At 33.6% G+C, this 14,029-nt stretch overlaps 2 protein-coding genes across 3 annotated transcripts; both read right to left on the reverse strand.

Annotated features, from left to right (window-relative positions):
• Window positions 1–1,099: 1,099 nt before the first annotated feature.
• LOC131630891 (probable enoyl-CoA hydratase 1, peroxisomal) lies at window positions 1,100–8,282 on the reverse strand. Of its 2 annotated transcripts, XR_009292546.1 has the most exons (4): window positions 7,680–8,282; window positions 7,168–7,450; window positions 6,399–6,565; window positions 1,100–1,214 (listed from the first exon to the last, which is right to left on the reverse strand). XR_009292546.1 is itself a non-coding variant. In XM_058901638.1 (3 exons), exons 1-3 carry the CDS (start codon window positions 8,087–8,089, stop codon window positions 6,464–6,466), a joined length of 795 nt encoding a protein of 264 aa, XP_058757621.1. In that variant the 5' UTR covers window positions 8,090–8,281; the 3' UTR covers window positions 6,313–6,463. The 2 variants fall into 2 exon arrangements, 1 of the variants encoding a protein (XP_058757621.1); XM_058901638.1 differs by lacking the exon at window positions 1,100–1,214 and having other exon boundaries at window positions 6,313–6,565; window positions 7,680–8,281.
• On the reverse strand, window positions 1,569–3,953 carry LOC131660832 (probable enoyl-CoA hydratase 1, peroxisomal). Its single transcript, XM_058930215.1, has 3 exons — window positions 3,804–3,953; window positions 2,996–3,279; window positions 1,569–2,772 (listed from the first exon to the last, which is right to left on the reverse strand). The coding sequence occupies exons 1-3, from the start codon at window positions 3,951–3,953 to the stop codon at window positions 2,409–2,411; spliced, it is 798 nt and encodes a 265-aa protein (XP_058786198.1). The 3' UTR covers window positions 1,569–2,408.
• Window positions 8,283–14,029: the final 5,747 nt, after the last annotated feature.

A 14,029-nucleotide genomic window follows, 5' to 3' on the forward strand; every position in this document is an offset into this window, starting at 1 on the left:
GACCATGTCATTGATGTGTTGTCGGTTTGTCAAAACATTATGCGGATGACAAGAAAGAGCATAGAGTCTGGACTATTCGAGAGAGATGACGATGACACAAAATTGATGACCTTTTTAGTGGGTTTGGATTGACGGTGAACAGAATTGATTCTAACAGAATTGAGTTTAGTAGAATTGATTTTAACAGGATTGATTTATATTTGGATACCTATATGTTAAAGTGATTTAAACAATAAATTTCAGAGTAAAAATCACCCAGAATCAATTTTGGAGATAGAAGCTACAAATTCTAGTTTGAAGTAGAATCAATTCTGGAGGCATAATCAATTCTACTTTTAATAAAACAAACATCTCAAAATCATCCAGAATCAATTCTACATCTCTAAAATTGATTCTAACTCTTTCAAAAGTCAATCCAAACATGCTATTAGTAAAATATGAACAATTAAGTTGTTGAAAATAATAGGCAAATCTGGCAGCATGTTAGATACATACCAGCCAGATTTTTGAATTGTGGTTGATAAAATATAAATGAAATCCAGGATTTATAATCTAAATTTTATTAAATTTTTGAAAGTTTCTGAACTTTTATCAAATATTAATGAGATGTTTCTTTTACACTAAAAGTAACACCTACACCATATTCTTATACGGTTTTGATTTTCTAAAATCTTTTATCATTTGATTTTCTAAAATCTTTTATCATTATTTTTTTATTTTTTTTATACAAAGAAACACATAGCAATTTTGTATTTTATAGGGTGTAAATATTTTTGGTGTTAGCATAGCAACCCTCAAAATTAATACTTTTCAAGTTAGGATATATTGTGAAAAACACATCCTACGGAAAATATATTTTAGTTTCCAAAATTATATTTTTGATCTATATTTTTTGACAAAATAAGGGTGTGTGTCACTTAGGCATAAATTTAATTCATTTGAAATGCGTTTGAAACTGCATTTTGGAATTTTAAAATAGTTTTGATTTTTCACCAAAGTGTGAACATCGCCTAGCCCTGAAAGAATGCAGTTGTTCATTATTGTCCTCATAGGAGGGCAAACACAAAAAAAAATTGTGTTTAAAGGAATTAAAAACACATGAACCAATTAAAGATATTTAGTTTGATATTAAGGAACTTTTATCTGGGGATATAATTCATTATAATAAACAGTGTGTGTGTGTGCAGATTTTTACTACAGCTAACTCATAAAACCTCAACAATGAGAAACAAAACAATACGTAACTTTACAGTTTGAGAGATTGGTGAAAATAAAGACCTATAGTTTGGACTGTTTCTTGGAACTTCTTCCTGCTATGAATTCCTGCATTTTCTTGAATTGCTCCTTGGTCATTCCATTATAATAATCATGGCCTATATAGCACCGACTCTTTTGAAAAAGACGTGTCGGTGTTGGATATCTGCGCCGACACTTGTGATTACATTTAATTTATTATTTTTTCAGATTATTATTATTATTATTATTTTTTTTTTTTTTCAGATTATTATTTTTGATGTCAATGTGTTAGTGTCAGAGTCGGGTTTGGGGGTGTCCGTGCTTCATAGATCATGGCCCCTCTCCTGCATTCCGTACACAAATAGAGAACTCATCAAAATTACATAAACATGGTTTGAACTGCTCATCAATTCAAAATTCAAATGCAAAATTAAGGATGAAGATATGCAAAACAATGCTTACAAGTCTTGTTACTAGAGTCATTACAACTGCAACATACACAGTGAACTATAGATACTGAGATTTGGTTCTAAGCTCCCTGCATTTTTATCAACTAGGTTTTTTTACAAGCAAATCTTAGTTGTTAATATGTTATATAGGTTGTCAGGTTGGAACATTGGGAGAGCCGTGTTTGAGGGTGTGCAAGATGAATTATATTTATAGCACAGAGCCTCAAATAGATTTAGTATAAAATTGTGGAAAAATAGAGGCTCGTAATAGAGCCTCAAATAGATTTAGTATAAAATTGTGGAAAAATAGAGGCTCGTAATAGATCTGCCATAGCTAAATCATAATTAATAGGATCCCTATTTATTTTGTCAAGATTGAATTATATTTAAGTATTTAACTAACCAAAGACTCTAAAAACATAAGACCCCCGAACATTGGGTCTCATTCTCAACCTCCTTCCAGTAAGTATCCTAGATCAACCACTTCAACTATGCTTAAGTAACACTTGCATATATATAGTCCTCATGCAAATGTATATATGCCAAATGCCTAATGCCTAAGTACAATTATAAAGCTCACAAAATTGACATGGAATGATTAATGGCGGCACGCAATTGAAACTTCTTTGGCACTCAACCCGCAAGTTTTGATATGCATAATAATTGAATCCAGATAACAACAACTATCAAGTCTTACTATTTCATTAAGGACGACTACAAGAATCAAACTATACCTATACCATAATATAACATAACAGAATCCATATTATACAATTTAAGACACACAAATGCTATAGCACTAACCTTTTCAAGAGAAAGAGCATGGCCAAGATCAAGCTTAATGCCATCATTTATCACTGACTTGTACTTCAACACCAAGTCTTGGTTATTTTTCACAATAGCTTCCGCAATTTCTTTGCTTTTCTTCATCAATTCACCCTCCTCAACAACATGGTTCACCAAACCCAACTTTTCAGCTACCTCTGCTGTCAAAGGCGTGGCTGTAAGCGAAACCTCCCGAGCTTTATTTACTCCTACAATGCGTGAAAGCTTCTGAGACAAACCCCACGATGGGAATATCCCAAATCTGCATGTAACAAATAACACCAATGATCACGATCATCTTTGAGGGTATGCAATTCAGGCTACCGCACATGGCCTCAAATTTTTTACAATTAAACTATTACTAATTTTACTAAATATTTTGTTATATTAAACCATGACTAACCTATACAGAATCTCCAAAAATTATGACGGTTAAATTTAAAAAAAAAAAAAACTAAACAAAAAAGGAAAGTAATGTTAATAACCTAGCATGTGTGTCCATGAATTTAGCTCCCTTAGCAGCAACCAAAATATCACAAGCAAGCGCAATCTCGAATCCAGCAGTAACTGCAAATCCTTTAATAGCACCGATTATAGGTTTACGGCACCGTTCCATTTGCACGACGGGATCACTCTCCGGATCCTTAACGTCACCCTTGAAAACATCCTCCGCCGCCGTGAGATCAACGCTGATAAAATTACTCTGATCATTTCTTTGTATAATTTTGTAAGCAAGTGAACTTTTGTTCGTTAACTTGCAGCAAGTGAGCTTTTGTTCGATACTTGCTTAACACTTTTGTGTTATTTGATTGTATTTCAAGCTTGTGTAATATGTTTTCAAGAAGCAACTTTGTAAACATGAAACCTTTGTATTCAACGAGTGAAGTTGATAGTTCTTTGAGAGACTAGGGCTTTAGTCAGAATTCTCAAGAAGACATTGACAGTTAGTCTTTGTTGTGATTTGCAATATTGACAGGTAGTCTTTATTTTGGTTTTGTAATCAATTAGGTTATAGTGGATTAAGTCCTTGTTGATAAGGCGAAATAACTTTGGCGGGTGGGCTAGAGTAAATCTGTTAACAATGAACCAAGATCAAAATGATTATGTTATTTATTTTTGTTCTCGTGTTTTAATTTGGGAAGAAATTGTTTTTAAACCTTGAAACCCAATTCAAAATCCCTTTTCTTGTGTTTCACGCACCTTCACACGGATCCAAAATGAAAAGCATCAAATAGCAGTGAGTAAACTACAAGATTAAATCTAGAAATTGAAGTAGTGGAAGAATATACCAACTCTTGAGTTCATTGAGCCATCTACTGATGCTATCAAAGGTAGTTCTCCGGCTAATATCATAGACAGTGAGAGCACCAATGGCACTTGTGTGGATGTCGACGTAATAATGCAAAATCGTTCTTGACTGGCGGCATCCCAAATCTGAGCCATAAAGAATCAAATTCTAAGCTTTGAGTTTTAGATTCAACTCTGGTTGTTGCTTTGGAATAACGATTGAACTCATTACAAGTGTATCTTGAAAGTTGATTCGATTTTTCGACGATGGTTTCGCCGATAATAAGGACTTTGAGGAGATGTTTTTCTTCTCCTTCTCCTTCTGAACTTGATATTATGATTGAGTTTGTTGTTGTTCGTAGATTGAAAGGGAAATTGAGAAGAAATTTGAGAGTTGTTTTATATGTGAGGAAGTGTGTTTTCTTCTTCTCGTGGAGAAGAAGGCGCTGCCGTTTTTTTTTTGTTATCTTTTTCTTTTCTCAGAGAGAGAGCAATCCAAGATGGTAGCTGAATCCCTCTTTATCTTCCTCCTTTCATTGGTCTCAATTGATAAATTGTTATACTCAATTGGATTAGGGTTTTCTAACCCTAATTCCAATTTTTCCCTTTGGTGATTTAGTATGTGATGATTTGGCTTGAAGATATACGACAGTTTGGGTATGTGCAGATCATTCCAAGGTCCCCATTTCAGGCTTCTCCTGATACCATTGTCTACAGACATCTGGATGACAATATGGCAGATTTTGAGAGTCATCTAGTATCGGAGGAGTATCAGAGTATGCCAGCCATAACTCAATGGTCATATGTGGACGATTACATGACTTGGTTCCATTATGTGTCACACCCTGTCATGACACCAGACGCTCTTGCACATCCACCTAAGTATGCTCATGAGGAGATCCTGGAGAATGGGCAGATCATGGATGACTATGTCATTTATGTGTTGTCGGTTTGTCAAAACATTATGCGGATGACAAGAAAGAGCATAGAGTTTGGACTATTCGAGAGAGATGACGATGACACAATTTCCCTAACATGTTCCATTCTTACCTAGACACGAAATTCATTGGGTTACCGTAGGCAGAGGAGGAGTCAGGATGTTAGGATTAAGCATACTCAGTAGATTATGCATTTGATTGTATTTTGTGATGTTTTTGTATATTTTTTCATACTTTGAGAATAACTTTTGTACTATGATTGTCTTTCTTTTTAATTAACACATTACACTATTCTATGATATCCATGTTTATTAATCTTTGATACTTATAATGGCAATGTTAATCGAATTAAAATAACTTTGGATTAAAAATACTACAAACTCGGTACAATGTTTTTACACAAGAAACATGCAGGCAAGACTTCGGAGATGTATCTCCGAATTTACTCCAGAAATATTCGCGGATGCATCTCTGAACTATTTTTTCATAAATGGGGTGATTGCTTGGTTTACTAACGAGGAAAGGTGACTTTGGATTTATATCTTCGAATTAACCTCATAAATATTCGAAGTTGCATATCTGAACTCAATTTTATTTAAAAATAGTATTTGGTGTGTTAGGAGATCTATCTCCAAATAAATCCAAGAATATTTTAGGGATTTCAAAGTGCGCCCCAATCCATCAGGGTGCAATGAGAAATTCCATATCCCTACTTATATGGTTTGGATAGAAGAGGTTCCTAATTATATTAAAGTTCATTCTAATTTTGGAAGGGAATTGCTCCTTCCACCGTAAGTGGTGGAGAGTCGTCCAATAAAAATTTGAAATCGGCCTTCAAATTTGAAAATGTATTTTTAGATGTACTTTATACATACCACATCCTTTCATACGTGAATCACATCTTTATTTCACGAAGAAGAAGAAAGAAAACTAAAAATATACTTTTAAAACAAATCCTGAAATATACTTTCGTAGATTTTTTACTTGTAAAACGGTTACCACCATACCACACTGCGCGCCTACTTGTTTTAGATTTGATTGGAAGCAAACAGAAAATTTGTCAAAGGAAAAGTTTCTTGCTGCCTAAATTGATGACCTTTCGAGTTAGTAAAATATGAACAATTAAGTAGTTGAAAATAACAGGCAAATCTGGCAGCATGTTAGATACATACAAGGCCAGATTTTTGAATTGTGGTTGATAAAATATAAATGAAATCCAGGATTTATAATCTAAATTTTATTCAATTTTTGAAAGTTTCTGAACTTTTATCAAATATTAATACTTTTCAAGTTAGGATATTGTGAAAAACACATCCTACGGAAAAATATACTTTCCAAAATTATATTTTTGAACTATATTTTTTTGACAAAATAAGGGTGTGTGTCACTTAGGCATAAATTCAATGTATTTGAAATGCGTTTGAAACTGCATTTTTGAATTTTAAAATAGTTTTGATTTTTCACTAAAGTGTCAACATAGACCAGCCATGAAAGAATGCAGTTGTTCATTATTGTCCTCATAGGAGGGCAAACACAAAAAAACCTGTGTTTAAAGGAATTAAAAACACATGAACCAATTTAAGATATTTAGTTTGATATTAAGGAACTTTTATCTAGGGATATAATTCATTCTAATAAACAGTGTGTGTGTGCTGATTTTTACCTCAACAATTAGAAACAAAACAATATGTAACTTTACACTTTGAGAGATTGGTGAAAATAAAAGACCTATAGTTTGGACTGTTTCTTGGAACTTCTTCCTGCTATGAATTCCTGCATTTTCTTGAATTGCTCCTTGGTCATTCCATTATAATAATCATGGCCCCTCTCCTGCATTCCGTACACAAATAGAGAACTCACCAAAATTACATAAACATGGTTTGAACTGCTTAATTCAAAGCTCAAATGCAAAATTAAGGATGAATTCAAAGCTCAAATGCAAATTTAAGGATGAATTCAAAGCTCAAATACAAACGTTAAGGATGATAATATGCAAAAGCAATGCTTACAAGTCTTGTTTTTAACTAGAGTCGTTACAGCTGCAACACACAGTGAACTATAGAAATTGAGATTTGCCTCTAAGTTTTTATATGCATAAGCATAATTGAATCCATTTGACAACAAAGGTTTTAAAAAAGGTCACTTGCTGCGACAAAACAGTGTCGATACTAATACAGATACTAATACAGTTATTCACCGTTTTTATTATTATGAAAAAGAAATTGTGGTTAATTCACCTCACGACGACATCAATTAGTATCTCAACACATGTACCAACCGAAATCGTGAATGCCTTTACGCAACCATTAAATGACAACTATCAAGCCTTATTGCATTAAGTATGGAAGGCTACATGAATCAAATTATACCATAATGTAAATAATTGAATGAATACTATGCAATTTTAGACACACAAATGCTATAGCACTAACCTTTTCAAGAGAAAGAGCATGTCCAAGATCAAGCTTAATGCCATCATTTATAACTGACTTGTACTTCAACACCAAATCTTGGTTATTTTTCACAATAGCTTCCGCAATTTCTTTGCTTTTCTTCATCAATTCACCCTCCTCAACAACATGGTTCACCAAACCCAACTTTTCAGCTACCTCTGCAGTCAAAGGCGTGGCCGTAAGCGAAACCTCCCGAGCTTTATTTACTCCTACAATGCGTGAAAGCTTCTGAGACAATCCCCATGATGGGAATATCCCAAATCTGCATGTAACAAATAATACCAATGATCAGGGCCGTCTTTGAGGACATGCAAGACGGACTACCGCACAGCTCCTCAAATTTTTTACAATTAAACTATTACTAAATAGGGTTAAAGAGGACTTTTAATGACCATGACTAACCTACACAGAGTCTCGAAAAAATTGTGACGGCTCTGCCAATGATAAATCTAAAAGAAAATTAGACAAAAAAGGAAAGTAATGTTAAGAACCTAGCATGAGTGTCCATGAATTTCGCTCCCTTAGCAGCAACCAAAATATCACAAGCGAGCGCAATCTCGAATCCAGCCGTAACTGCAAATCCTTTAATAGCACCAATAATCGGTTTACGGCACCGTTCCATTTGCACGACGGGATCACTCTCCGGATCTTTGACATCACCCTTGAAAACATCCTCCGCCGCCGTGAGATCAACGCCGGCACAGAAAGATCGGCCTGATCCGGTCAATATAATCACCCGAACGGATTCGTCCCGGTCCAGGCTCTTGAAAGCCTGAGCCATGTCCACGTTCATCGCCCGAGTCAACGAGTTGAGAGCGTCGGGACGGTTGATTGTAATCACCGCGATGCCGTTCGGTTCGCGGTTGACGAGTATGAGCTTCTCCGATGACGACCGGTCCATTTTCAATCCTAATCGATTTTTGATTGATTTGTTATTCGGACCCACTTTTAAATTGAAAAGGAATCTGTACTTTCAGGATTGTGTTGAATTGCGTGAAGTGTATGACGTGTCTACATTGGTAGTTATCCGGTTTATGGAAGAGGGTTGAAATTATTGAGGAGAAAGAATATTTTGAAAATGGCAAGGGAAGAACTCAATTATGGATGACTTTTTTTTTTTTAATTTTCAAACCAACTTTATCACCCTTAAAAAGATGAGTTCTTTTTAATTTTAAAAAATCTACTTGGAAAAAATTTGTATTAATCATAATATAACACTTGAAATTTTAATTAAGGTAAGGTAAGACATCATTTTCAAAACTAAATTATGTATTTAACTAAATTTTTGTCATAAAAATACAAGATAATATTGTACAATAAAAAGTTTTACTTCTTGTAATAGTAAGTTACTATGTAACTTCACCCAAAAAAAGTCTAAAATGTACTAATCGATGTGACTTGCCCTTTCTTTTGTAGTTTTGTATACACGTTTGGTAACATAAACATATTTCTTTTTATGAAGCTCTATCATAACACTTTTGAAATGCTTCTCGAAAGTAAATTTGGTGAGGTCGCAACTGTTTAGAGTATTTTCCTCTCTGACGTATGTCTTGGAGGAATATATTGAATGGATTGGGGGATTCAGGTGGCACGATTATAGAATGTGTGACCCCAAGAATCAGGTCTTGCTTATCTCTCAGGCACACAAGTTTAATCAAAATATTTGGTGAAGAAATTATTTGAAGAAAAAAAAAGAGTTTGCTTAAAAGGCCTTTAAAAGGCATAAAAACATCATTTTTGATTTAATTAAAAAGGATTTAAATAAATATTATTTTTGTGATTTTAAAATATATTCATAAAATATGTCACTTGAATAAAGGGTGTTAAAAAAACAAGTGAAAATGAGTTGGTTTACTATTTTAAATAAATAATCAAAATTATGAAATAAATTAACAAAAACAAGTGATAAAAATGATTTTTTTTCCTCAGAGGACTTGAGCCCTCAACATCAAAGCTTAAAACCTTAGCCATTGGGGCAGGTGCTGATGGTAATCATAAGGCCCACTTAGATGACTTAGATGAATAAATAATAAATAATAAAACATGTGGAAAATATTTGAAAAAATAAAAAAACCAAAAGGTCTGGGGCGAGGGGGATTCGAACCCCTGACCCTGGACATGGCAAAGGACTAAGGGCGTGCGCTCTACCACTGGGGTGGTGTTACATCTAGTGGTAGAAACGCATCCAACTAATAATATTATAAACAAAGCCCTAAAGTTCAAATTTCCCACCATTTTCAACTTCATCTTCTTCATGAACATCATCAATGGTGAATTTTCCAACTTGCTCAATTCTTAACCATTTGCAGTGATATAAAAATGAAATTTGTTCCAAATTTGATCACGATTCCATGAATATAACTATAAACAATTTATTTTATCTACATCCCTGTAATCTCCCAGAAATTTCTATGAACCCTAATATTTCAAAATGAAATTAAATGATCCACAACAACAATAAATAAACACCAGTAGAAGGATTTTGATCCTCACATAATTCTAAACAAGATAGAATCGGGAATTATTGAAAATGATACACAAATGCTAGAGTTCAAGTTTGAAGAACTTACCTCTGCAGATGGAGATCAAAACTGTGTTTAGAGCACTTCCAGAAATGATTTAAGGACTTGGGTAGCTTCCTAAGGTCCTTCTGAAGCTAAGGGAATGCTTAGCTTGCTTAGAGATAGCCTGAATTGCTCTTCCCAAATCAAGATACAAGAGCTTGAAGTGAAAATAGAAACTAGACTTAGAGTGATCACAAGTGCAATGTGAGTGATCAAACAGTTTCTAATAAATGTATGGAAGGTGTTTGGATTATACAAAAATTATTTGGAACTCAAAAACTACAAGTTTATGAAAGTTGCAATTTTGGAGTTTGCAAGTGGGAGAGTGAAGTTGATATTTTCCGTGTGTTGGATTCAAGAGGCAAAACCCTCTATTTATAGGGAGGACTTGTAGTTTCGGGGGGGGGGGGGGATCAGATCATTTGGTTGTTTCAAAACCAAGTTGTGTGACTTTGCTTCATGGTGAAGTTAACTTGAAAATCATGGTTCCTAGGGTACTTGCAATGCTTTAGACATAACTTAGGGAACAAGTTAGAGGCTCAAGGCTTAAAGTTTTGTGGTTAAAGCCTCTTTACAAGAATGGAAGTGTAACCTTTCTCCACTTAATGGCAAAATGGATTGGATAATGTTTGGATCAATTGGATAATAGCTCAAAAGCTTGTGTAATCTTTTGATTATAAATAGATTTTTAGATTTAGAGGTGTGAAAAGCAAGATTAAAAGGTATGGCATGGAGATTTGATCATAAGATTTTCAAAAGAATAACCTATAATTCAAACATGGATGTCCAACTTCATCTCTTCGATTCTCCTTGCTCACAAATGTTATGAAGGAGTTCTTATACTTTTCGGAAAACCCTTAACATCCTATACAACTTTCATGTTTGGTGTTTTCTCAAATTCTCTAGGGATCTTGATGGAAATTGGCTTCAAAGTTGCTTACTTTTAAAGAACAAATTTGCCTTGTGAAATTTTTTCTAAGTGTTGGAAAAAGTCAACAACTTCATGGCTTCATAACTTGAAATCCTTTCATTTTTGAAAAAATCTCCACAAAGACAAAGTTGTAGATCATGTCTTCCTCTTAAATTCACCCTTTGAAGCACAAAAAATGGTTAATTAATGAAGAAGTTATGAGCTTTCAAAGTTGAGCATAAAACATGTAATTTCTTCATGAAAAAGTCAAAACCCTAATTTTGACTTTTGATTCCTTGGTTAATTTTCTCGATTTATCTTGATCAAATGACTTTAATAATATCATATTCATGATTTTGATCTTCAAAAGTTCATGATTGACCAAATTTCCCAAAAGTCAAAGGTGATCTTGGACATTTGACTTTTTCTAGCTAAATTTCATTCTTCCAAGTATCAATTGAATCAAACTCTTCTAGTCAAATGAATTTTATGATTGGATTATAATGAGCCATTTGAGATCCTTGAATATTGTTTTGAGCCATAAGACCTTGTCTTGACCAAAAGTTAACTTTCCAAAGAATTAGGTGAAAAGATGGTGAATGACTAGTTTTTTGGAGAACACACATTTTTTGAAAAAGTGAATATCCATTTCAATATGCTTAGTATAAGCATGTAGAATTGGATTATGAGAGAGATGAAAAATATTGAGATTATCAAAAAGTAACATGGGAGGAGAGAAAGAGATGCAAAACTTTGCTAAAATGGATTCAAGTAATAACATTTGAGATGTCGTGTATACTAAGGTTCGATACCTAGCCTCAACACTAGACCTAGCAATAAAAGGATTATTTCTTGGAACTCCATGTAACTAGATTCGAGCCAAAGAAGATACAAGACCCATAATTGGACCTTTTATCATCAATGTCACTTCCCCAAAGAAGATACAAGACCCATAATTGGAAGTAAATAAGGTGAAAACATATTTGAATATGCCACTAAGATACCTCAAAATCCTTTTAACAATTGTCCACTACATGGTCAAAGGAAAGGTCATGAACTGGCACACCTTATTGTCATTAAAGGAAATTTTGGGCCTAACAAAATTAGTATTTGTAATGTTAGTGCGTGCTAGGAGATCTTTAAAGTACTTGGAATAGGACACTAAAAGATAACCTTGAGTAAGATAGAGCTTATACTTTGAAGAATCTCTACTTCATTCTCATAGTATTAATTTTGGAAAACTTGATCAATTATAGAGATGTAGGCTGCAATATATAGTAGTTGAAGTTGGTTTGGCTCTAACAAACTCTAACTACGTCCACCACTTATAACTTCCTTTACTAACGATCATCTAACTATTTAACGCATTTTAAATTAAGAAATTTGTAATACTTGTAATATAGGGCTTCTTACATGAAGATAAAGTGTATAAATAGAGTTCCAAACACATTTTTAGGGTATGTTTTGGGTAGTTTTTTATCCCAAACCATCATAGATCATTCTTTGGTAGAGAGAGGCTGGAAAACAACAATGAAGTTTGCATATGGATGACCCAGAGTCAGATTTCTCATCAATCGGAGCTGACAACCCGGGAGATGTTTGGTTCTTCTTCATTTTTCTCTATGCATTTCTCTATTTGTTGGATTTTTTTGTAAGCTTACTCTGAACCTAACTATATTTGTTGATCAAGGCGTTATATAATATATGCTTTACAAATCATTATTGTTGTCTTCCTTGATCTTTTTGCATTTATGTTTGAATTTGTGTTGTTATAGACATATACCTCGCAAATCTTGATTGAGGATGGATATATATTAGTTTCTAGATTCTAGAGATAGATTTAAAGCTAATATTCATTGTGGTTATCAAAGCTTAATTCCTCCATGTTGTTTGAGTTGCGCGAGACATCGCCGACGAGAGTAATACGGTTGTTCTCGCAACTTTACATTAAACATAACATTTGTTGTGGTGCATCTCGTAGGCAGGGGCGGAGCTATAGCCCAGCGAGCCCGGGCACGCGCCCGGGCTCAACCCCTCCTTTCGTTGTATACTCCCCACTTAATAGTTGATTTTTTAGACAACACTTAGGGCAAAATTAGTAATTTTTAGACAAAATTAAGGGCAAAATTAGTAAAAACAGGGTGTAAAATTTTTGGACAAAATTAAGGGCAAAATTTTTAGACTAAATTAAGGGTAAAATTAGTAGAAACAGGTTTTAAAATTAATAAAAACAAGGTATAAATTTTTTGCCCGGGCTCCCTAAAATTTCTGGCTCCGCCACTGCTCGTAGGTGTTTTTGAAATGGGCACTGATGTGAGAGATACGTGATGATAATGACAAGTATTGTATGTCGAGTGCAACTAATCGATGGGTTTAAGTTTATGATGAGTAGTTTAAATTCATGTCTAATAAGTTCTCTCATCTTTGAAGAATGAATTTATTTTCTTGTTCATAATTTTACTTTTCATACTTTAAAACTCATTTTTACCAAGCTCAGAAACGCGAAAACCGTTGAATGACATTCTTTCCTTTGCACCGATCCCTGTGAAGTTGATAAAACCCAAAATACTTCCAAAACTTTTGCTTGCCACTTTACTCCGTCAACATTATTCAGAACATTTAGTGAGAAGTTTTCATGCAATTGATTATGATGAAGATAATGATGAATAAAGATAAGATATGGATGAAGACGAAGAAGCAAGAAGTGGATGACGATGATGATTAAGTATTAAAACTGATATTTTTTTAATATTTGTTAATTGTATAGTTTTTTTATGAATAATTATATGTTTAGTAAATAATTTTAGACAAAATACCATTTTCGCCCCTTATCTTGTACTCAGGGTCTATTTTGCTCATTTAACTTTAAAAAGATCATTTGAGTTTTTTAAGTATACAAACAGAAGCACGTTAGTCTTTTCCGTCGATTCCGTTAGTCAAAATCAATTAATAAAGCTACATGGTATTAACATGAAATGACACGTGACTTAAATCAATTTTGTGACCGATTTTGTGACGGAAAATCCATTAAAAAAATATATTATGGATTTTAATTGTTTTCTTCATCTTCTTCCCCAAATTCATAAACCCACGTATGAACATCCCAATATTTCTCAGCAGAAACATATTTGCTGCAATATTTCCACACAACCAATGAACATCCCAAAACACTTACATTAAAAAACTATCCACCAAAATCAACTTTAAAGTATTTCCTAGTTCCTACATCAAAATTAACATTATTGAGACAATCAATTTCTTGCATGTTTCCTTTTTCAAATCGCCTAAAAGTAACACCATTTTTTTTGAAAACAAGAAGAAAAATCTTTCATGAGAGAATCTCCAACAACAACAAAAAAATATAAAC

Source organism: Vicia villosa, linkage group LG1, assembly GCF_029867415.1.
Source record: "Vicia villosa cultivar HV-30 ecotype Madison, WI linkage group LG1, Vvil1.0, whole genome shotgun sequence".
NCBI lineage: Eukaryota > Viridiplantae > Streptophyta > Magnoliopsida > Fabales > Fabaceae > Vicia > Vicia villosa.